This window comes from Hemicordylus capensis, chromosome 2 (assembly GCF_027244095.1).
Source record: "Hemicordylus capensis ecotype Gifberg chromosome 2, rHemCap1.1.pri, whole genome shotgun sequence".
In the NCBI taxonomy this organism is placed as follows: domain Eukaryota; kingdom Metazoa; phylum Chordata; class Lepidosauria; order Squamata; family Cordylidae; genus Hemicordylus; species Hemicordylus capensis.
In genome coordinates this window covers 21,523,170-21,549,216 of record NC_069658.1, presented here as the reverse complement: position 1 = coordinate 21,549,216, position 26,047 = coordinate 21,523,170, and the positions used below count along the sequence as shown (strand labels likewise).

Genomic DNA, 26,047 nt, shown 5'->3' with positions numbered 1-26,047 from the left:
ATCCCACCCCAGGTTGTTCCCAATGATTACTAATGCTTTGTTTTTCTTATGGAAAAAGCAAGTCCAATAAAATAAAATACAGCAGTAAAATGAACAAAAAAGAGTGCTTCACACAAACACCCAGTGAACAAGCTGGTTCCTACATGCAGTATCCCTTATTAACTCTAAATGATAGTTGTAGTTCAGCAAAATGACTTCTGCATTCTCTCTGGTATACTAATTGAGATTTCTAATCAAAGTGCATCACAAGATGCCGACTGAAACCTAACTGCTTCACTTGATAAAAACTAAAATTAGGCATATGCTTCTGATACATCCAATTACAATGTCAAAGCAGAAGCTATCCATTATTAGCTGGTAAACAATACTGTAAGAAAATAAAATTGACATCTAAAATGCTTATTATGTCAAAATGAATGAAAGGGAGAGATACATTATGAAAGATGAATAAAATAAAAGATGATCTTACATCTAAGCTTTGCCTTGGTGCATGTTCTTGATCTGTGCAAGAATAGATAGCCTTGAATATGGCTTGCTGATTTATTTATTTATTATATTTGTATACCTCCCCAAACTTCCGTCTCTGGGCAGTTTACAGCAACATAAACAAATTACAATGGAAATTAAAACCTTAAAACAATTTAAAATCACAAGTCTAGTTTTTATTTTATTTATTTAATGTATATACTGCCTGACCCCAGAGGCTCCCAGCAGTTCACAAAAACAAACAAGAACAGCTATTAAAACAAGAATTAAAAATCTAACACATTCAAAAATTACAGCAATTAAAAAAATCCAAACAGCAATTAAAAATTTAAACATTCCGAGATTACTAAAAGCCTGACTTAAAAAATGTGTCTTAAGGGCTCTTTTGAAGGCCGGTAAAGATGTTAAACCAAAAATGTCTACAGGGAGCGCATTCCACAGCCCAGGAGCAACTACAGAGAAGGCCTGCTCCTGAATCACGGCCAGACGAGCTGGCGGTATATGGAGATGAAACTTTCTCGAGGATCATAATGTGCAATGGGGATCATGTAGAAGGAGGTGCTCTCCCATGTAACCCAGTCCTAAGCCATTTAGGGCTTTAAAAGTAATTACCAGCACTTGGTATTTTGCTCACACGCGCGCTTGGTATTTCTGGCCACTTCCAGCCGATGAGGGCAACGGGGCGGCAGGGAGGTACCCTGCTGCTCTGAAGGTTTTTGGAAATAAACGACGCTGGTGGGGGAAATGCAGCGGGAGGGGTAACTGCACCTTCCCCCCCGCCCTTAAAGTGCCAAGCCCGCCGCTTCCGGACCACCAGGCTGTGGTTCCGTGCACATCCCTACCCTCAATCCCACACTGAAGGCCCAGCACCAAAGCAATTTGCACTTAATATGCTAAGATCACAACAAATTATCTCATTTTATCACAGCAGGAAACCCATCAATTTATGCAACCACATATGAGTAGGATTTAAAAGATGCACTCAGTTTGCCCTGTGCACATGGCTACTTTGGACTTTTTGTTGAACCTGCTTGACAAAAGGTTTATGAAACTAAATGGAGCTGCAAAGGCGATTTCTTTTGCAAGACCTATCCAGACATTTAAAAATGCCAGTGTAACCTTGTACAGCAGCAGGAACAGGTCAAAAGTCCCACCCCATTATTCACAGACAAATGCCTCACTACTCATGCTTACAGTGGCATTTCTCTGAACAGGAATGCACCATATCCATGATAGTGGGCAATTCTGTGATTGAGACTGAATTCCCCCAGACTCATCATCACTGAAATGCCCTCCATCATGGATATGATGCTTCCCTGTTCAGACAAACATCGCTGTAGGCTTGAGCAATGCAATGTTTGTTGGTCAGTGACAGTGCGGGGGTGGGATTTCTGACCCATTTGAACCATTACAGCAGTGCTTTTATTCACTTATGAAAGAATCCTACAAAATACTTATAGTAATCAAATTCTAAGACTATTCACATGAGCCCAACCCAGGTTAGAGCAGCTCAGCCAACCCCAGGGCCGGGGCCGTGTATGCGCTCAGGCTGCATGCACAGACTTGGGTGCCTAGAGCACTCATGGAGATTCCCCCAATGAATTTTCCCAGCATTTCCCCCACCTCCAGAACTCCACACTGCCTGATGCAGAGGGATCGTGTGGTTGTGCTGGGGGAAAGATAAGATGGATCTTGCCTCCCCCTTGCGCCTTCCCCACCCACCAACAACGGTTGTGCACACAACCTTAACAGCTTGTACAGTTAATGTTGTGCCATGTTTCTGCTAGGTCTGTTCCACTGTTTTCGTTTAAGTACCTTGCTGTAATTCCTTGTCAAACCAAATGAAAGGGAATATTCTCATTAATCTAAGATATTTGTCACCTTTGCCTCTATACTCCACAAATCCCAAGTCACCATAACCTCTGACAAGTGACATTTTGAATGGCTATTTTTAAGGTGGTAAAATGCTATCCATTTTCCCTACACCCTTAGTTATCGAATGCACCCAATACAACAAATGTATAAAATAAAGCTACAACTTCAGTTACTGCATTCACTATTTTAGGCTTTGTTGATGATAAGAAAAGTTTTCGATTTAAATAAGGTATGGAGGATGTAGAAATAAAAGGACACACCAAAATACATCACATTTCCAATGAAAAAGTTTCCAAGAGTAGAGTGGATTCAGAGGCAATATTGAGTGAGAATGGCAAAAATAAAAACTGGTGGTTATTAAACTTACAATCTGCATTCATATTAAAACAGAAATAGGCTAAACTAAGCCCCTTTCAAATACATATTTCAAATATTACACAAATATACTAATCTTCCACATTATTATTTCATGATGGTTTCATGAAGGCAAAGCATTCATAGATCTGCAAGTTAAGAAACATCTTTGTATCATTTATAGCTTGTTTCAGTGTAGTTTGTTCAAGTAAATTCACCTACCAGGCGTAAGCAAAGGGTGTGTGTGGGGTGGTGGTGGTTGGGGGGGGGGTTACATGCAAGTGTTCAGCCATGTGCAGAAAATAAGGTTTATTAAAATGGGGAGAAAGTATATTTTAATCGTGATCACTTTATAACATTGCAGCAACTCTTCCCAAGCCTTTTTATCAGAGCAATGAGGCTCTACTGTTATTTCCACTTCTTTTCGGTTCAACACTCATATTTCCAACTAAAGCAATTTGCATGCTTAGCAGCTACTGAATGCCATGATTGTTAAGTCGACTGGTTGAAACATTTGCTTTTCCTTTCAAATGGTCTTGATAACAGTTACTTTAAAACCCTTTAAGCAAGTTATGGCCTTTTGATGTCTGATGATACGGATCAAAGGAAAAGTCTTTTTTTTTTTTTTAAGGATTGCTTTGAGTCTCAGTGATGAAGTGAGCTACTTTGCTGTACACAGAAGGAATCTCATAATTTTCTAGTACAAATTTTGTCACAGCAACTTCTAATTTTAGGCCCAAGAGTAAAAATGAACCTTAGACAGACTAGCTCCCCCACAAATATCCCCCAAACCATCAGCAATTACTCTTGCCATGTGCAGAACTTGCTTTCTGCTGCCCATGATCCTTCCCAACTTCCTTGGTTCATTTATGGTGCTCAGTGAAGCTTCTCATTTCTCCATTTCACCTCCAGTTGCCCCAATTAGCAAACAGTCTTATTTTACATTTAAATGGTTTCCAGCCCATTCAAGGCAAATTGACAAAATGCCAAATTAACAAAATGCGATAACACGCAACAACAACAACAACAACAACAACAACCACAAACACCAGATTAAAATCAGAAAGCATGTTACTGTGCATAAATAACAATAACAGCTAAATCATCAAACAGCCAACATACCAATCTGAAACCAAACTTAACTCCTATTTACTGGACAAAGAGACACCTGTGGTAGGGATGTGCATGGAATCATGCGGAGGTGCATCTTTAAGGGCGGGAGAGGGTGCACTTACCCCTCCTGCCACATTTCCCCCACTGGCACTCCGTTTTGTTAAAGCCCCTTGGGGCGGCAGCGTACCTCCCGGTCTCCCAGAAGTGACCGGAAGTAACAGACGCGCCTACAGGCGCCCATCGCGCCCGGAGCACAGCATGTGCATGCTGCCCGCAACATGCACACGCCCGTGCTCAGCGTGCGCTGGCATGTCTGTTACTTCCAGTCACTTCCAGGAGACGTGGCGATGGGGTGGCAGGGAGGTACACTGCCACCCCGAGGGGCTTTAACAAAACGGAGTGCTGGTGGGGGAGGTGTGGCAGGAGGTGTAAGTGCACCCTTCCCCACCCTTAAAGGTGTACCCCCCACCGCCGAACCAGCGGAATTGACCACTGATCCATAACGGGCCTCCGAACCAGTTCTGTGCACATCCCTATTAAGTAGTGGCTCTTTTAAACCTAGCAGGGAGAGAACAATTGTTCGGATTTAGTATAAGGCAAGCTTCTTATGTACTTGTTTTATTTTCAGATTTTCCTCCCCTTTGCAATTACTTCTTGTCATGGCCTTGCCACTACGGAAAGAAATTTGGGGCTTTACTGTGCATATAGGAAGATGCTGAAAAGCATCATCTCACACTGTGTGGGAGATGGCAATGGTTAACCCCTCCTGTATTCTACCAAAGACAACCACTGGGCTCTGTGGGCGCCAGGAGTCGACGCCGACTCAATGGCACAACTTTACTTTTACTGTGCATTAGCATCTAATCTCTTTACTTTAGCTGGTGGTAGCTTTTCCACTGCACATTTTAAAATAGGTCCGGGGGGGGGTTAACAGATTTTTTTTGGGGGGGGGAGCACCCTTCTCCTGAACATTGCCACTGTCACCTCCATGGAGCCCAGCAACTGGATTGCTGCTAGGCACAAGGGCCACCCTCCACCCCTTCCACTGAGCTCTGCCTCTAAAGGGCAATCATTCAGGGGGAAGGAAAGGGATTAATGGCGAGGTAGATGTTGCTCATACGTCTTGCATTGCCTGTCTCTATGAGACTGAAGCATTTTGGAATCAGGGCCAGATAATTCTTCCGAGTCAGGACTCAAAGTCATTTCAGAGGCCTTTAACCACATTCTCCAAGGTTCACAACCCACAGATGAGTGTAAACATTCCCTCCCTTTTATTGAGGGAAGAAATGGAAATGGTATTTAACTTTCCTTACAGGACAAATCTTCCCTCCTTATATTCAACCACCAATCTTAATAACTCTCAAGCAGGTCAAAGCCCCTTTCAGGAGGATTCCATGGTTGCTCCTGGCAACCCAGAGGCCTAGCAATTTGGCTGTCAACAGTTCTATTTACCTAAGGTTATCATTACTCCACGTTCAAAACTGGAGTGACCAGTCTGTTGTTCACAGAGCTGTGGTGTTGTTTTTTAAATGCTCAGCCTCAACATTATCAAACGCCACATTTAATGATCACTCAATCAGCTTCCAACATAACCTGCTTGTATATTTGTAAACAAACAAACAACACAAAGATGCATTAAATCTCCTGTATGCTCTCCTGTCCAAAGGAAACTCAAACCTGTACTGGTGCTCTAGGATCTCTCATCACTTGAGGAAGCTGAGAACACATAATGATATACAAGAACAAGAGAACACCAAGAAAGGACATGTAAGTAAATGCAACCCTCCTAAGAGCAAAGTTAAAATTTATTCATGCACAGCACCTCCTGAACCTTTCCTGTCTGCTTCAAAGAGAGCGTGTTCTAAAAAAAAGGGGAACATCACATCTGAATTTCTGACCAAGATTATAAAATAGCTTTGACTAAGAGAAAATAAATGCATCCAGTAAAATGGATGTTCTTGCCAAAGAGAGAATTTATAAAGAAAGAACATAAAGCGACCTTCTAATGATTTATCAAAATATATTAGGCTCACTCTAGAATGCACTGGAAATGTAATCCCCCCCCCCACTCCTCCCACTAAAGGTGGCTGACTGTAAAGGTTGATAAGCCTTTGTCTGTGAATTGCTACAGTTCTCAGAAATTAACAACAAAAGAAAACCCAAGTATATGAACTTGCCTTTGATCCATTTGGTCCACTGCTTCCCAACCTGTGTTCCACAAGACATTTGCATGTGTGCTGGCTAACTCACTCTGTGCTAGAGTGAGATGGGGCACTAATTCACTCGGCACTAATTCACTCTGAGTCGGCCCCACTTCTGAAGTCAAGTTGCCCCATAATGGGGAAGGCCAGATATAGATATAGATATAGATATAGATGATATAGATATAGATATAGATGGCAGTCTTGTTGCCATAAAGGAAGGGAAAAGAAAAAGGCTTTGGTGGACCAGTGTATCACTTAATAGCTTTGGGATGGGCCTTCTCCATTGCTGCCAAGAGGCTTTGGAACACACTTCCTGCTGAAATAAGAGCCTCTCCATCTCTTACAACTTTAAAAAAGGCAGTCAAGACACATTTGTTCACCCAGGCTTTTGATCAGATATTGTTTTAATTGTGTTTTTAATAGTTTTAACACTTTAAATTTTAATTGTTGAAATGTTTTAATCTTTTTATCGGTTGTTTTTATTGTTTTGTTGTAAAGCGCCCAGAGACTTGCATTTTGTACAGTATACAAATGTGTCAAATAAACAAACAAACAAATAAGTGTGCCACCAGATACATAAAAGGTATGGAAACACTGATCTAATCCCTGGACCTCTCCATGTTCTCAGGCTTCTCAGATAGTTACCAATCCTTTAGAATCTGGGCATGTCAGGGATTAACCTTGGAACTTTCTGCATGAAAGGCCTGTGTTCAGTGATTGAGCTTTGGGCCTCTAGCTTTCTGATAGTTTTGCTAGAAAGCACATTTCCCCACCAATGTGGTTGATATATTTTGCTGACAAGCTAAATCAACATTTCCCAAGCTGTTGATACCCAGGGTGCAGGGTTTTTTCCTTCTCTGGACTAAAACTAACAACACACTTCACTCCAACAGCTCCCAGAACAAACCAGCATGCACCCTCCTTGTAACTGTGGAACCTTCTGGCTAAAACTGATTCTAGTCACTCTTCTCTCTGTTTTGGCCAGTCAGCTGGACTCAGAGATGGGGACATGCTTTCTTGGCAACACTAATGCGGCTGCAGTTCCTCTGTGTTTTTCAGCTGTGGTGCAGGCTACAGCAGAGTATCCTAGGGCATCCTAATCAGTGATGCTAGATTACAGATTTGGAACCCTCATAAAAAAGCTTCAAAAGCTTCATTTTTGCTCAGAAGTTGTGTGTGTGTGTTCACATGCGTGTGTGGAGAGAACACCAATCTGGACAAAATGGAAGAAGGAAGCCCTTTTCTCAACATAGGTGCTTCTGTAGGAAAACGAGACATACAACAAGTCACCCCTCACTGGGTCAACAACTGTGCTAGAACTAAGAAAATATGCTCTATCTCCAGTCATCCAGGACACTTTCCCATTCACACTGTTGCTTGAGATTGTGAACATGCTTACAGGGCTACAAGAGGGTCAGAAGTCCCAACAACAAATACTTGATACGTAAAATACTTAAGACAAATTCTTAAAGTAGCACCCTTGCACTTGAGGAGCTCTACTTGGATTGGAAACTAGGGATGTGCTGACTATGCAAATGGCCACCGCCCAGTGGCAGAGGTCATGTGCAAATATAAAAAAACTTGGAAAAAACTTATTGTTGGATTCAGGTAAACACAGTAGATCTTAGCTTATGCTGTGTAACAAGTTGGCTACTGATTTTAAAAATTCTTTAGGTAGGTATGCTCATCACTTGACACAAAGGGATTGGTTTGTTCACAATGTTTGCTCTCTACCCAACTAATTAGGGCTATTTTCTCATATATTGTAAAAAAGATACATTTATTTTCATCTAACAAATTCTCGAAGGCATGTAATTTATTTATTGAGGCTGTTCACACGTGCAGCAAAGACCCAGGCCTGGCTGCCTAAACCCGATCGTCATCAGGAGCCACGCAGCTCCTGGCAGTGGCGGAGAACCCGCTTAGAGGGCACCCTTAACCTGGGCTAACTGATCGTATGTCGGTGTTGTGTGGCTCCACGTGACACTCAAACACCTATAGCCTACTGGCTGGCATCAAAACAAGCCCCATAATGCAGCACACAGTCGCAGGTGTTCTGGGAGCCTCCCAGCCCCCAAACCTCCTTGCTGCCAGGAGCAGCTGGCAGTCGTCTGGATGGATGATCTGCCACCCAGCAATGGCAGGGAGATCGTCTGTGGGGGAGGTAAGCATTTCGAGGCTTTCTCCCCTCACCCCTTTTGAGCTCTTTCTCCTGATTGTGAGAAAAGGCTCACTGTCTTCCAAAGCAATTGGTTCCTCCTTCTCTGTGTTTGTCACATACTACAGTTTAGATATGACCTACAAGTCCATGAACCTTTTCAGATTAAATTCATGCCTTTTCCTCTTGCTATTCCCCCCCCCCCCGTTTACTTTTTAGGCTGCAAGACTTCACAACAAGATAACCATTCCACTTAGCCCCCCCCCCCCACACATCTATTGACCCCATTCCATACTGAACACAAAAGCCTCTCTTTTGTGAGACCGCCCTGAGCCATTTTGGAAGGGTGGTATACAAATCAAATTAATAATAATAACAACAACAACAACAACAATGCCATCCCAGGTCCTTGGGAAGGACTCGATGTCTGGATAAAACAAACCAGTCAATAACACCTGTCTGACTGTGTAAACAAGAAATAACAATAATACTGTTTTACAAATCCATTCCTCGCCCTTCCCAATGAAACCTCAGAGTGGTTATGGTTGGAGGAACAAAAAACTCCAATATATTTACCCTAAGGAATTGTAAATCTGAAAATAGCACCAGCAGGAACAACAACAATTATTACTATTTCTATCTTTGAATTGCAATGGCTGTTCTTCAGAGGAAGATTCACCTCAAGGCAATGAGCACACAGTCAACTGAGAAAGGCTATCAAGGGACTGGTTGCAGCCATTAATAAAAGCCTTGGCAGTAAGACAGCCCAACATGTGTTGCCCTTTGGAAGGACCAATCCTTGTATAAATGTCACTATCATTGTTTTTTTGGCATTTGTTTCTGTTCTGTGTCACTACCACAAGCCAACAGAGATAACAGTAGCATATGGTTCAGAGGCAGGAGGTGAGACTACAGGGTTGGGTGGGAAGTGCTGAAATTCCCAAGACAGGATTCTGCTTGTGTGAGGGAGCAACACTTTGAGGTTACTGACCTGGACCAGCACATTAGTTCCTAGGAATCAAACTACAGAATTAATTAATGTTAATTAATGCCGGTACCCAAACCAGCAGATATTGGTTTGCATAAGAAGACAGTTCACAACAGACAACTATAGATTTACATTTAAGCACAGAAAGCATGGGCAGCTGTTTGACTTAATTCCAGAGTACCAGCCTTGTTTGTCTGCTTCAATAAACACAATCAAGAGTCTTCTGGCACTTAAAGACTAGGTACCACAGGATTCTGTTACTTTAGTTTGAATAAAGCAGCTCCCTTCCAAGGTGTTACCTGGTTCATAATATGAATTTATCTAGCTAGTCTTCTCAAATAAGGTATTTCCCAGGTTGGAATAGTACAGAAAGGTACAGTTGTAGGGACATATAGGATGCCTCAATGACACAGATGTTGTCATCCACCCCGATTCAAAATGGCAGATGAGTGAATGTTTGAGGTGCAAGTTTTAGGTGCATGAGTGAATGCTTGAGGAACTTATGGACTGTCTATCCTATTTGAACCAAATTTGGTACAGGTAGTGAGGGACACACGGGGCATCTCAATGGCATGGTTTGTTATTATGACAACACAAATTGCTACAAATTTGAAACAAATTTGCTACAGCTGTAGGGACACATAGGGATGGCTCAAGGGCATAGTTTGTAATGTCATTCACTCTGATTCAAGATGGAAGATACCTGAACATTTGAGGTGCAAGTGGGAACCAATTTGGACCAAATTTGGTACAGTTGTAGGGACACCTCAAAAGTTTGTAATGATGTCATCCACCCCAATTCAAGATGGTGGATGCATGAACATTTGAGTCACAAGTGGGCTAACTTGTGAACTGCCTAACTGATTTGGACCAAATTCAGTCCAGTTATAGGGACAGTGAAAGGAAAGTAGGCAGATTAGTCAACTCCCCTCCACCCAGTTCCTCCACTTCCATCTCCAATATTTTCATATTAAGTCTGGGGGTGGGTAGGAGGTGGGAAACTGTTTTTAAAGAATTGTTCGTCTCTATCCAGTCTTTTAAGTCTCTACTTTAAACTTACATTCATCAGAGAGTGTGGAGTGGCAAGATACCAAAACTCCAGTGAGCTCATGGAGATCTCAGCATCTTCAGCAGAGGCTGCTGAGAAGATATATAGCCACTACCTTCCTAGATTACCTTCATATTGAAGTTTATGCAACATCTGTTAACAAAGCTGCTATTACCACCAGGATCATCAAAATACCAAAAACTGAGTCATGTATTTGGTTTTGTATTGATGCAATGTGAGTAGTCAACAAAGGGACAAAATGCTGATTCCTACTAGAGGAGATGATATATAGGAAAAGAATAGGTAAGTTAGGGAAAGACAGAAGATTAATCAGTACAAGATTTAGAATAATATTGAAAGGTAGTATGATATAGGATGACAGAAAGATGGGCCTGCTGGCAAACACATACTGCAAGGATAAGCAAAATCAGTAATGCTGATAAGAAAAGAGACGGAAAAGTTATGAAAACATTGTGTTATGAGTGAATGGGACAGAAACGGAAGGTACAATGGGTAATATGCCCCCAATAGTGAACAATATTACACATGAGGTAACAAATATGGCACTATAGGTTCTGTAGAGTTAGCAAGAATGGAACAAAGCTAATTTTGACAGACATTGACATAAAGCTGACTGAGGTAAAAATATACATATTTAGCAAACTGGGGTATCAGGTTTTGGGGAGATGGGCAAAAGGGCAGAAGAGCCAAGGCCATAAAACCAGCCCATAAATCCTAAATGGGTAGAACTTGAACAAAATAAATTTCCCCAACAAAAGGAAAGGATCCAATCACATCAAAATCGATCTACAAACCATTAGTGCAAATGAAATACCTATGCTAAAACTTCCTGTCTTTTGTCATTAACCTTTATGTTAAGCTTTGGGTAATGTATCTATCTTCTCTCAATAACAGGGTGCTTACCTTTTTGCTGACTCCTAATTTCTTCCTCTTTGTTCAAGATCAGGGCCTACCTCTAATTCTCTACTTCTGACTCTCCGCTAGCTCCCTTATGCCTCAGTTCTTTTTCTTAAACCCCCTTCTTTGCCTTCTTCAAATATTGATTACAATATTCTGACACTTGTTATTTGGAGTTTGTTCTGAATAAAGACTAAAATGCTTTCACAAAGTCTCTCTCTCTCTCTCTCTCTCTCTCTCTCTCTCTCTCTCTCGTGGTCCTTCTTGAAAAGAACCTTAATTCCGAAGAGCAATGGGAACTGAGCCTCCAATCCTCCTAAATCCAATTGGAATAACTATTTTGTACTCTCCTTCCTTTCACACTTGATCTTCACTAAAAGGCTGAGTAGTAATCAGCTTGCCGATTTAAAGTAACTCCAGTTTTATTGAAGCAAAATTCTTAATTCTCTGCTCTCCAACGTTCCATCATCAAACATCCTAAACATCAAATAAGGATGGTAACTAACTAATTTTGTATTCTGAAAACAATCAGACATGCTTTCCTTCCTCAGGCCACCAGACCTGTCCAAGTCCCTATGCAAAACTGGGTCTCTGAGGTAACAAAAGCTCCAAAACATTCAGGATACTCTGCTAACTTCAATGTATTACATTTTCTTTTTTTAAATGGAAGGAATTGCTTGAGGAATCTTATTCCTTTAAAAATTGTTCCCTGTGTCTTGTTAGTTCTTAGCAGACAAATAGGGATTTTAAAAACCAAGGGGAGGGGGGAGAACATAGGTCTATATTCCTTCTGCTTACAAACAAAACTAAATAGACTGCAGTGAGTTGGATGTTTTGAATTTCATTTTTCAACTAGTATATAACAATTGTATTGAAAATGTTTCTCACGTTACCATGTAGCTAAAAGGAGAAAGGTTTTAATTATAATAACTCTCCGCCACCTTGTCAACTTTTGGTCTCGTCAAATGCCAGGGTTATGTCGCTACACTCTTCTCCACATTTCAGCAGTAGGCCACTGTACTTGCACAAGGCTATCTGATTACTCCCAGTTATTTTTAGCCCGAATATTTAAAATAAGCATTTTACCCTCTGCTGTCCTTTTGTTTGTAAACAGAAAGGCCTGCAGCAGAATGATTCCATATTTTTGGCAATGCACTGAACAGGACAGTGATTGAAAGAGACTGATCTATGCCAGACAGAGAATGTTGAAGGCGGTGGTTACCCAAGATCTGCTTTTCTCAAACAGCTGTACCTATTATACTGTTTTATCGCAGAGATATTATCATACAAGTGTCAGACCGTATTCCTTCCTTTTCAAGGAAAAGTCACAAGGAGCCAGTTCAGATGAACACTGGCTTCTTCACACAGTGAGGCAAAGGACGTTTGCCCTGACGTCACCAACAGGCATGCTGACACACTCTATGTGCCTATCCCATTGAAGTGTCCCTGTGTGTGCCATTGAAGTGTCTCTGTGTGTCACTCACTACAATTGTACCTAATTTAGTTCAAATTGGTTAGACAGTCCACAGGTTAGCCCACTTGTGCCTCAAACAGTCTCATGTCCGCCATCTTGGATTGCAGTAGATGACATCACCACAAACTATACCATTGAGGTTGTCCCATGAGCCCCTACAGCTGTAGCAATTTGGTTCAAAGTGGTTAGGCGGTTCACAAGTTAGCCCACTTGCACTTCAAAGGCTTACACATCCGCCATCTTGAATCAGGGTGAATGACATCATCACAAACTATGCCATTGAGGTTTTCCCATGTGCCTCTACAGCTGTAGCAATTTGGTTCAAAGTGGTTAGGCAGTTCACGAGTTAGCCCACTTGCACCTGAAATGTTTATGCGTCCGCCATCTTGAATCAGGGTGGATGACGTCATCACAAACTATGTCACTGAGGTGTCCCTGTGTATCCCTACAACTGTACCCGATTTGGTTCATATTGGTCCAGATGTTGCAAAGTTGATGGGCAGGGACAGACAGACAGACAGACAGACACACACACGGAATGCCGGGTGATTTCATAATCCTACTGGAAAGTTGACTAACACAAATGGAATTTAAAAGCCTGCCCTTTCCCAGTTGCAGCAGGTTTAGAAAGAAAAATGCTCCTCCTCCTCCATCTCTTTTTGCCCTCCCCCAGAAGTAATGAGAAACAAGCCTGTAGTCAGACATTTGGGGGTAAAGAGGTAGGGTATTATTGCAGAACAGCCAGAAACAAAACAAAAACAAAATGCTAGACTATTGTGTTAAAGAACTTTACTGCTTCTTACTCAGCATTTGGGTAGAATCCTGGCTAGGAATTTACTTTTTAATGAAACCTGAACATTCATGTTTAATCTCTCTACTACTATTTCTCTACCTCTCTACTCAGAGGCCCTGGGCCAGGCCCTGATAAAAAGCTGGGCTGTGCATGGGAGGATGTAGGTTCAAGACTCTACGGTCCATGTACTCAGAGTTAACCCTTTCAGCACTTCTCCTAGATTTCAGGATTCCTGGTGAGCTTTGGAATAATTCAAGGAGCATCAAGACACCAGGTATTCATACCCAACAAGCACCTCTTCCATTCCTGTACATACCCAAGTGGGAAGAGGGGAAAACAGAATGGTCTGCAGTGTTTAAAGAAACCGATTGCCCTCATTTACAGCACATAAACAATAGTGGAAGGAAATGCATGACTTCTGAAGTAGCCCTACATCTTCTCTGCTCTAGGAGAATACTTTTTTCACTTTCCTTACAATATTTTAGCAACATGTGACTAGCACTGAGACCATTTCAGCCTAGAGGTGAGCAACTGCATGTTTGATTGCTCCCAAATATAGAGGGGGAAAGCTATCTTTGTACTGTACATAAGAGTTTGGGGCAGCAGGTAAATAACCCTAGGGAGAGAATTCCAAAGACAAGGTGCCACCACAACGAAGGCACTCTCCCCCGTAGTTACCCACCTCACTGCTGATGGCAGAGGTATCCAGAGAAGGACCTCAGAAGATGATCCAAATTGCAGGCACATTCATAGACACTAAGATGGTCTGCGGGTTAACCAGACTGTTTGAGAAGCTTACAGCAACATCTCTCTACTACAAAGACAATATGCATGTTGCAAGTACAGGAAACACAGAGAATGTAGTATTCAGTGTAAAATTTAGCTAGGTTTCAGCAAAAAAGGGAAAAGAAATCAAGTTTCTAGCCCTTCTGGTTTCAAAGATATGCTTGAAAGTGCTCAAGCCATGCCTGAGAAGCCAGTCACCCTTGCAGTGGTCAAGGGTGTCATGTACAGCTCCCATCAAAACTCAACCATGCAAAGATAAATTATGCAGATTTGTCCCACTTGTCTAATTTATACATGTTACAAAATTCAGATTTTTATGCTACCAAAAAAATTGAGCTACCTTGGTGTAGAATTTTGAGCTTTTCAGTATAGCATGCAAACACTAAGATGCCTAAGAAGTTCTCTTCATTATCTTGTCAGAAATTACAATGTAATTTCTTGCTAAAAAAACAGTCTGAAGAAGCTTTGACTTTTTCCTAAAGGATTCACAATAGTTTTCTGACACATAATATTCAGTCTCCACCCTATGCAATTCCTGCTCCCATTATAGCACAAAGTTGTCATTCTTTGGGTTTGTTTTTTTGTGGGTTTTTTTTGACATGCTAGTTTACAAGGCTAATATACTCATTTCCAACAAAGAGTTTTGAAAATGTAACAAATTCATTATACAAACTGGCTCATCCAATACAAGACAATGGGAAGCATTATACATAATGAGGCTGTTTTCACGCGCAGCCTAATCCAAGCTAGGGAAGCCCAGCCTGGGTTAGGCTGCATGTGAAAGCCACTGGGATTGGGCCCAGTCCCAGCAGGGCAGTGCTGCCTAGCCCGGCTTTTTAGCCCGGCTCCTAGTTGGGGTTAAGGCTTCCTGCTTGTGTGTCTCCTTGAGCTGCGTTCAGCTTGAGGAGACACAGGGACAAGCGCTTAGAGAGTCCCCCCCCCAGGGAAATTCCGCAATGCACCATGCCTGGCACACAATGCATTGGGGGATACCAGGAGACGCGTTGTCCTGGCTCTCCGAAAATGGATCATGTGGGAGTGTGGACGGCGCTCCCAGCAACGTTTTGCCAATCATCTGGGGGGAAATTTAGTGAAGCAAAGCCTTCCCCTGCCCCTCTGCCCAGTCGTGTGAACAACCTCAGAATCTCACTGCATTAAAAGTTCTTTATATATATATATATATATAACACAAGACAGTCTCTCACATATTCCTTGAAGCAATGTTAGCACATTAACAAGCAACTATAGGATCTCCAGTTCTATTACAACATCTAAAAGATGAGGAATCATGTACATGGGATACCCAGTAACTAGACCCAGACCTGTGGCATCATGTGCCTTCAGACCATCCAACAGGGCCAGAAATAAATGTCCTCCAAATATCATATTAAAAAAAAGAGATTCCTCCATGGCTGCCGCTATACCTCTCCCTGTCCCTCAAGAAAGTTTACATCTCTCTGCATGAGTGGGTTCCCAAAGCATGGAACCTCACAGTGGGTTCCAGGTCAGGTCCAGCTGCCATGATAGCACACATATACCTCCCACTATGTACAATGCCATAGAGAAACATGGCAGGGTCACTGATGAAGTGAAGAGCCAAAGTGGAGAAGGAGGAGGGGAATAAAAGGCTCGGCAAGGTTGGTCTTGGGTGGACCTTGGGGACTTGCCCTTGCTCTCCAGGGGATTCGGCATGCCTTGTCTTGGCCTTTTTCTCTCTACTGATCAATCCTTTATTATGGTTGGAGACCAGCATAAAATTAATACAGATTAAAAATTACAGGTAACAAAGCTAAAATTAAGGATGATTGCAGTTTAAGATTTAAAAAAATAGATATTAATTCATTGTCAAAATGTTAAAACTAAAACTATAACTAAAAATACAAATTGGTACTATTAAAAAATAGAGAAGATAAAATGTAGTAATAAGTAAAAAGGGGGGGGTATAAAACTGTATAGTATACAAAGCAATAAAAATACAATGGGATGCAATAAAATGCAGTAAATAAAATGCATTATAATGCAGTAAAACAATGGGTATGGAGGCATGGGCGAGTGCGATATCAATCCAGAGTCACTCTCTACTGAGCAACTGTTCTCTAAAAGGCTTATTCAAATCACTAATTGTTGACTTGAGTTCCAGACCTTTGCTCCCTTGTATTGTGATCCCATCCTCAGAGACATGTTTCAAGAGCAAAGGTACCTACACCCACGAAAGGAGGAACCTTCCTCAGAGGTCTTGTGGTCAATCAAGCCACAATCCAAGGAAGACCAACCCACAGGTCTCTCTGAAGAAGAGTTCCTGATGCTTTCATCTCTACGGCCAGTGACCTGAACCAATTCAAATGGAAAGCAGAGGCCCCCTTTCCAGCACCACAGCCATCCAAAGTTACTCAGTTCCGTTCACCTGCTTAATCTAGAGGTTGCACCTGGACACTTCTCAGCAGCATCAGAGTAAGGCTCCAAGCCAGGGCCAGCTCAAGATTTTCTGAAAGCCTTGAGTCAGGGCTGCACAGCATTGGCCCTTCTGCAGATGTAGGACTGCTAAGCTACCTCTGTGCACCTTCTCAAAACAAGTGCAGTCTCTGCTACCTATCTGAGGCAGGAACCCTTTGAACTGTGGCACCAAAACCCATTGCCTATTTTGCCATTAGGGCTGGGAAGGTTCTGCCTTCCAAGACACCATGGTGGGATGCGGCTTAAACAATAATCATACCAGCCTGTACTAGAACTGGGAACTTAAGAGCAGCTCCTGTGTTCATTAGGAGCTCCCCTAGGTCCTGCAGTCCATGCCTCTGCCTACCTGCCACTTGCTCTGGCTCCTGACTACGTCCATGTTGCTCTCTTCTCTGTCCAGCACCTAGAAACACAATTTACCAGTGTTTAAGCTCCCAATTCAAAACAAATCAAAGTGCTGGTGTTTGCCTATAAAACCCTATATTACTTGGGATCTCACTGTATGAACCTGCCCATACTCAGAAAAAGTCTTTGGAGGCCTCTCTCCCCTTGTCTGATGTGGTACCGAGTGGGTAAAGAACTTCATCCACCCTGCAATGCTGACTGCTTTTCAGCCCTGAGGGTCTCCATATGGACACTGAAGTTTAGGAGGGAGGGAGGGAGGGGAGGGAGGGGGGAGAGAGAGAGAGAGAGAGAGAAAGAAAGAAAGAAAGAAAGAAAGAAAGAAAGAAAGAAAGAAAGAAAGAAAGAAAGAAAGAAAGAAAGAAAGAAAGAACCAGGCATGGAAACATTACATAAATAAATCTTCATTAATTATCACCTTTCTCCCTGTGAAAAAGGGTTTTTATACTTGAATGAAACTGATATTTAGTGCAACAACAAGCAATATGCTGTTTGACAAAGCATTTCAAATCACTGGTCATCAAGCTTTGCATCATACCTCTAACAGAGCATGAGAAGCTGTGTTTCAGAGGTAAAAAAAACTGACTGAGGAAAAAGGGGATAGAAAGTCAGGACACAAAGTGTCAAATACAAAAACAAAGATTATCTCCTGCATACAAGGAAACAATCTTTTATGAACTCTTGTCAAGTTTAGCTTACAACTAAAGAAGCCACAACAAACACTTGTATATAGTGCTGCAATGTGTCCAAAGTACTTCACACACATTCACTCAGTAATCCTTAGCAGAACAATGCAATGTGATTGCTTTTATAACCATATTCGAATTCAGGAAGTGGAAATCCTCAGTGAAAATTAGCCAGATGGTCATGAGTGTAATCTCTTTGTTCCAAATGTATCAGAATCACTGTCAAATAATACTAAGCATTTGTATAGTGCTTTTTGAGGGTGCAAAGCACTTCATGTATATTCTCTAGATGGAATCCTTACAACAGCCCTTTTAAGATTTATTTATTTAATTTATTTATTTAAAAGATTTTATATGCTACTGTTCTTCACAAGTGAACTCATGGGGGCCAACGATGAGATTTTAACACACAACACAATAAAACACGACTAACATTCTAATTAAGTGATTGCCTAATGAACAAAGTTGTGGTATCACAAGAAGACTGCATAGTGGCACAAAAAGGAACAAGAATTTGCAGAACTGTCCTCTTGCACAAAAGTTAAAACAGATGGGGCGTGGCATAGGCTGCACAACTGCTGTGTAAGTAGAGGCATGCTTGCAGTAGCACAACACAAGTCTGGACCGTGAGCTCCAGACGTAGTGCAAGTAGCTAGCACAGCAGCCTTGAGCTAACACCACGTCCTTCAACAAGCATAATGTTTGTTAAGATGTCAGCATAAAATAATTTAGGGAGGGGCAATATTATCCCCATATTGCTTCTGGAGAGCGGGGGCTGAAAGGGGATAGATTGTCTAAAGGCATCTGGCGAGTTAATGGCAGAGGTGAGATTCGAACCGGGGAAGTCCTGATTCATACTTCAGTCTCTTAGCTACTACGCTACACCAATACACTACACTAGCAGAGCACTAGTGGACCACTCCATACGTATCTCTTATCTCTAAAGAAGCATCCAGCATTGGGCAATTCTGGGCTCAGAAAAAAGCAAACAAATATGGCAAAGCTTCAGTTTTGCTCTTCTATAATTTGTATTTATTCCAAATTTGTATACGGCCCCAAACTTCCATCTCTGGGTGGTGGTTGTTGGGTTTTTTTAAAAAACATTTGTTTGATTTAGAACAAATCATTTCAGCCATAAAAATCCACTTACATGCTATAAAATGCTGGTAAGCAATAGCCTCTCAGAAACCATAACATGCCCATTAATTTCTACCCCTTCGAAAGTAATGGATTTGGAAAATTCAAAACATTGCAAGGATTTTTGGAACATTGATCTTTGCCCTTGTGGACAGCTCATTGAAAGTGTTGACTCAACGTGTGGCAGCTGTGAAAAAGGCCAGTTCCATGCTTGGAATAATTAGGAAGAGGACTGAAAATAAAACTACTAATATCATAATGACCTTGTACAAAACTATGGTGCAGCCACATTTGGAGTACTGCATACAGTTCTGGTCACCGTATCTGTAGAAGGACATTATAGAACTGGAGAAGTGCAGAAGAGGGCAACCAAGATGAACAGGGGCCTGGAGCCCCTGGGCAAGGTTATAACACCACGGGCTTTTTAGTTTAGAGGGGGGAAAAGATGACTAAAGGGAGACATGGTAGTAGTCCATAAAATCATGAATGGTATGGAGAAAGTTGATAGCAAGAAATTTTTCTCCCTCTTTCATAACACTAGAACCAGGGGTCATCCCATGAAATTGATTGCCATGAAATTTAGGACTGACAAAAGGAAGTACTTTTTCACACAACACATCATTAACCTATGGAATTTTCTGCCACAAGATGTAGTGACAGCCAATATCCTGGATGGCTTTAAGAAGGGTTTAGATACGTTAAAGGAGGACAGGTCTATCAATGGTTACTAGTCTTGAGGGCTATAGGCCACCTCTGGCCTAAGAGACAATATGCCTCTAAATACCAGTTGCAGGGGAGCAACAGCAGGTACAATATGCCCTCACCTCTTGCCTGTGGGCTTCTCAGAGGCATCTGGTGGGCCACTGTGTGAAACAGGATGCCCAACTAGATGGGCCTTGGGCCTGATCCAGCAGGGCTGTTCTTATGTTTTTATGCTTACAAGAAGAAATCTATTCAGTTTTAAAAACAATGATTTTTACCCATGAATTATTTTTACAAAACAGTGAAATACAGCAGAGATTACAGCCTGTAGTTCAGTCCAGAGGAAGTTAAACACACATTAGTACCGTCAGAAGCAAAGGGATTTAACTGCTTAAGGCTCCAGTCCTAGGCATGCTTGCCAGGAAACGAGCTTCACCGAATCTGGTTGGATTTGCTTCTGAGCAATGGATGGGATTGTACATCCCTCTGATTTCAAAGGGGAAGATATCTGGTTCATTTTCTCTGGACTGCACCCTAACTTATAAGATCAGTGTTAAACTACTTTCCCGTAAACACATAATTTGGTGTCAATTTCTTCAGTGAGACCCAAGTCTCAAGCCAGTTAAATGTAGCACTGAATTCTACTGATGATGAATCTATTAAAATGGAGGCAGAGCTATCCAAAGAAGTCAAGCATATGCTTAACTCTCTCCAATCAAAGTCAAAGGGATTCTTGAAAGTGCTTAAGGCTGGCTGGCTCATGCTTTGTGTAACTTTTTCAGGAGGAGAGGGAGAAGCACAATATTTCTATGCAGTCCCTCAAATTTAATGCTAGTTAACACAATAAGCAATAGATTCACACCTGCCAACATGTCCCTACATTCCCATTCAGGTGAATGCGAAAACAGGGACATGGTGGCAGTTACGTAGATTGGGAAGTGAGCGTCTACATGTAAAACTAAAGCTAACTACTATCTGGCACCTTCTCTTTCATATGCCATCAAGGGCCAGTGATTCTGCAACTTAGCAGAGGGAGCAAAAGTGAAGCTTTTCCCATTGGCCAGCTGAGGCATTTACCACCCAGCCCCTTCTCTTTGGGATTTGAGAAGGTGCTTGCAAGGGGCACACCCACACCCACCAATTGCTTTGACCCATTTGTATTGTGCATGGCTTTTATTAGCCACCTTGAGATTTTCCTGTGGAAAAAGAAAGCTGAGGTATAAATACAATTAATAACTAAAATCCACATCTCCACTTAAGGTCCTGTTCAGATAACAGGGCTCCTCCTCAGGTAAAGTCCTAGTTTGGTATACTCCCTCCCCTGTTCCATTAATGAAAGACACCTCCCTCAAAATAGGAGGCAATGTATGTACTGGGAGGTCCTTTGTCTGCTGCTGAACACAGGATCTCCCTGTTCCTACAGCACAGCAAGTTCTATATATAGAGGAAAATGCACTCTACAAGGCCTGCTCCCCGACAATTCAGATATTTCAGCTGATGAAGAAGTCAGTCGTCCTACACAGCAGCAGCTGCACCAACTGACTGTTAGCATCTGGGCTCAATTCAAGGTGCTACAACCTTCAAAGCCTTTCACAGTCTGGCGCCTACAGATTTCAGAGACCACCTGAGGTCCAGCACCTATTGAAGATCACCAAAGACCCTCCTCCAAATATCCTTATTAAGCAAGGTGGGGCTGTCATCTAATTTATTTACTGTATTTTTATACTGCCCCTTCTGTTAGTTCTGGGTGGTATACACTTCTACAAGGAGCAGGGCCTTTGTTGCGGTGGCCCCAGACCTTTAGAATAACCTGCTGGAGGAGGCTGATTTAAAAACCTTCCTCCTGACTTTCAGGAAAGTCTGTAAATCGCAATGTGTTTGGAAAGTGTTTGGCTGAAAGGCTTGGGCTTGAGTGTTAATTTGTTGTTATTTTTGCACTGTTTCATGATATGTTATAATACATTTTTGAAGGAAGCTGAGCTGCCTCAAAACAGGAGGGGAGAATGGGATATCAGTATTTTGAATTAATAAAAAAACAATTCCATGTGGGATGAGGAATGAGGGAGAAGGTAAGCCCAATATCTACTTTTGATCTGATGGGCTGAGGTCATCATCTGAACAAACAATCATGGAACCTCTATGAAAGAAATCCAAGTTTCACCACAGACACCAATTATCTATATATTTAATTCTCTTGGGACATGCGTGCCCAGGATTTGGCGGCAGAACTCTCGCAACAGGCTGCGAGAGTTCTGAAGTGAGGACTGAGGAGGAGACGGGGAGGAAAATGCTGGCAGTGGCCAGCCAGGCGGCAAGCAGAGGACAGGGGAGAGAAAAGCGGCAACGGGGGGGGGGGGAAGAGAAAGGCGGCGGCGGGAGGGCAGAGCGGGGGGGGAGAGAAAGGCGGCAGCGGGAGAGAAATGCGGTGGCGGGAGGGTGGAGGTGGGGAGATAAAAGCGGCGGCAGCGGCAGGCAGATGGGAGGGAGGGAGAAAAAACGGCAGCAGGGGGACCCTTCTTGGCTGTCCGCCGTGGCTCTGTGTGTGGGGGAGGAACGGGAGGGGAGGAGGGCTGGAGAGTGTGAGGACGGAGGGAAGGGGAAGTGAGGAGAGATTTGGGCAGGAGGAAGAGGGAGGGGGAAACAGCTGGCCCCAAAGCGCCGCACAGATGCTCTGTGCGGGGTCGGCTAGTAAGGATTTAATAGCTCAAAATTTAACCACTCAAGAGAGAACATAATAAATTATTCCAAGGTCAAACATTTATTGTTATTCAAGCTTACAAACAAAGATTGCTCCTAGAATAAGATTTCATTCTGTTCCTCAAGTGATTCATTTTCTGAACAGGTATTCTTGTTATTTAGAGACTGTAAATGTTAAAAAAAAAAGATGCTTTACAAAAGGTAAACTTGTATACATGGTGTACTTTTCTTGCTCAAATTCGTATAATTAGGATTAATACTAGTAAACCTTGACAAATTTTTGTTGGATCTAGGAGCCAGCCCCCAAATTTGATAGCCAAACAATGGGCACTTGACAAAATTATTGGACTTAGTGATGGATATAGTGGGGTAAACTTAAGTCATTTTCTCCCTTTACAAGTAACATATGTAAAACAGAAAAAGGGCTGCCTGGGGCAAATAAAGATTTTATTTTAAAACTCTACCTATGAATATCCTAATCTAGGCACCACAGTTAAATTTCTAGGAGCCAGGGCTCCTGTCACCTGGGATTTGTCAAGTCCTGTATTAAGTTATGATTAATATAGCAGCATGGATACTCAAAAAGTGCTCCATGTCTATCAACTTGTTACTCTTTGCAAAAGATGACGTTACATCACCCATTTACCCCAAGCCCTGGCTTAGAGCAGCCTGTGCTTAAATTCAGTAAGCACATCTCTCACCCCAACCCTTCTCCACATGAGAAAAAATGAGTTTATAACAAAGACGTCTAGGTTTAGTGCCCTACAAAATCATCATTGTTGGAGGTTTTTAGGAAAAGTTCTAACAGTAACTATTACTATAGGACCTTCAAATACAGAAGGGCTGTTCTTACAATTGGCATTAGGATGAGAGACTTGAATTTAATTTAATTTAATTTAATTTAATTTATCCATCCATCCATTTCATATACCACCCTTCTTAAAGTGGTTCAGAGTGGTTTACAGTAAAATTTAAAAAACAACACACAATTAAAATAAAAAACCATTTAAAAGCAGATTAAAATTAAAATTAGATATCATTGAAAGCCAGGCTAAAAAGATGGGTCTTTAAGGGGCCTTTAGTCTCCTACCCTAGTTGAGGAACTGTGTGAATGCTCCCAAATGGCTATCGCGAGGATACTACAAGCAAGGTAGGAGGAGGGAGAAATGCTGTCTGCAGGCCGGTACGGCGGTGGAAGATGCAGGAAGTGCTCCACCCTCAGTCTGGAGCTGGGTACAATTCTGGGTTAACTGCTACCACTTGCCTCTGTATCCAACTTACAGATGAGCATCTTCCATACCTCCTACCTTGCTTGCAGAATTCTCATGATGGCCATCATGGTGGCCACTTGGGAGTGCAAACAGCTCCTGAACTAGGCTATCTCCTACCCTAGTCATTGTGAGAACATCCCTAAAAAAACGTCATTGTGAGAACTACCCTAGAATCTCTTGTCTTGAGATAGGGAGTTTGATGAAAGGGATCAAACTGGAAATCTCCTGGTTATGTTATTTTAACATGCTGCGTTCAGACCAGGAACTCTGGTTCTGTTTACTATGGGTCCATACTCCCACTGTTTCCAACCACAGCATTTGGGAACATGACAAATATTTATATATTCTCTTGCCTGCTGTAGTATTCTGAATCGCAATATGACATTCCCTAACCTGTGGCTCAGTTTTAAACCCAGAAAGCAGGGTTTTAAAACTGTACATACCATTTTGTTGGTAAATCAAACCCAAAGACAGACCTTTAGAAAGAATCAGAATTAGAAGAGAAAACCAAAACAGAAAAGTACCAACCGCAACAACAGGGGAGGGGGGAAAGAAATCAAATAATCAGGAACTTCAGCTGGCCTGGATCCTTTGAGTCCAGCAGGTCTGTCAGTCTTTTGAAGACGCATGAAGGAGGCCTAATCGAGTTCTCTGTGTGCTGAATGACTGAATATTCCCTAGAACACTATTGGAATGAGTCTGCCTGCTCTCAACCAGAAGCTATTATGTGAAAAGTCTTCATTACCATAATCCCTTGGCATCATTTCTGCCCATTAAGGGCAGTTAATTATGAACCACTGCAGCACTGGCTCCCAAGATATTATGTACACTTGTGCATGCCTGATCAAGAGTAATGCCCTACCATACTTTAGCAATGCCTAGCATCCAGACACTGGGCCCGCATGGATTAAGCCAGGAATAAAAGACATGTTAAAGCTACTGTGACGAGGGGAATGGGGCCCCCCAAATAGTCACAGCTGAGTGAAAATAAGCATGAAGCTAAGCCAGGACAGCCAGCACCGACAATTAGATCTGTACTAAAAAGGATTCAGCTTGGTGAAAGATATTCTCAAAGTACTGAACATCTAACATAAATTGTATTCTGCTCCAGACATTAAAAAAAAAAAAAAAGTGCACCACACTAATTAGACCTCCATCTCAATGAAAACCCACATGCCGAGATCCAAATAAGGAATATAAATTAAGCTGTTTGGTTTTCCTTATCTTTTGCATAACATTTCTTGCATAGCTGATCCTGTTTCCAAACTCTATAGGGGCTTTTTGTTTTTTAAAAAACGGACTTGTCAAGAACTGGGGAAATGGAAGGGGAGAACAGTAATCCCTGTAGGCTGAAATGACTGTCCATAAACATGTTATAGCTTTGAACACTTAGAGCTGGGTGTCAGACCCGGTTTGTGAGAGTGAGTGGGGAGAGCAGGCTAAGCCTGCTCTCCCTGCACACGAGCAGGGCGGGAGACCTGGGTGTGCCGCCCACACAATTGCCGGCTGCGTGACAAAGCCGGCAGGGGCTTGGGGGAGCGGGGGCCGATTGGCCTCCAGAAGCTCCAGCATGCCTTGTGCGAGTGCACAGAGCATGCTGGAGAGACCCCCCAGAGCTGGGAGGCGGCTTTTTGCCTCCCCTCCGGGGGTCTACTTGTGAGTAGCTGCAGCGCGGATCCATGCAGCAGCTACTCATGATTTTGAAAAACAGGTTTACGGATCACTCGCTCCGCAAACCCGATTTTAGGGGAAGGGTACTTAGGCGGGTTAACCACCTGGGAGCCACCAGGCTCTCCTGTGAGCCCGATGGCTCCCCCAATCAGGCAAAATTGGGCTAGGCTCCCCTAGCCCAATTTTGCCTGATTGTGGGAACAGCCCCCTAGTCTCTCCCCCTCACAGTTTTATTTCTCCGTTACTTATTTCTCCATTACTTCATTCCTCCCCTGCTAACTTGGCAAAGAGGCACTTTGGAGATTCATAACGTGGTGATTCTCTTTATTTAGCCATGGGAGAGTAACTGGCCCTGTCCACCCCCAGCACAGTACTTCCAGTGACTATTGCTGGTGTCTATCTTATGTTTCTTTTTAGATTGTGAGCCCTTTGGGGACAGGGAGCCATCTTATTCATTATTTCTCTGTGTAACCCACCCTGAGCCATTTTTGGAAGGCTGCTATAGAAATGGAATGAATGATAATAAATAATAACAACAACAACAATAATTACAGACTTGCAAAAATTACTCAATGTGAAAAGTAGGGAGGAGATAATGTCAAGGAAAGCAAGCAGATGTACTTTCTATTATTTGGTAAGAGTGGAGGCCTGATTCATGAGGCCTGATTCAGACATAATGGGACACCACAATTTGTTGTTATGGGGAGGGGGCGTGGAATCAGGCTTGTATGCTCCACCTTCCCCTCTCATCTTTCTTCATGTGAAAGACTGAAAACTTCTACTTTTGTAGAAGTACAAAATGTTCTTGTAGAAGTACATTGTGCCCATTA

General features: G+C 42.4%; 1 protein-coding gene across 14 annotated transcripts in view; it reads right to left on the bottom strand.

The window, feature by feature from the left end:
• Positions 1-26,047, bottom strand: part of NEDD4L (NEDD4 like E3 ubiquitin protein ligase) — a 397,256-nt gene that overhangs the window by 127,968 nt on the left and 243,241 nt on the right. For 3 of the 14 annotated variants that reach the window (XM_053288369.1, XM_053288375.1, XM_053288374.1), the window contains one exon: positions 16,998-17,054. The exons of 9 other annotated variants lie outside the window; for them this stretch is intronic. In XM_053288369.1, the coding sequence (XP_053144344.1) occupies positions 16,998-17,054 (57 nt within the window). Of the gene's footprint in view, positions 1-469; positions 492-5,141; positions 5,164-16,997; positions 17,055-26,047 lie in introns of those variants that run through there. 2 more of the 14 variants (XM_053288376.1, XM_053288377.1) reach the window with 2 other exon arrangements.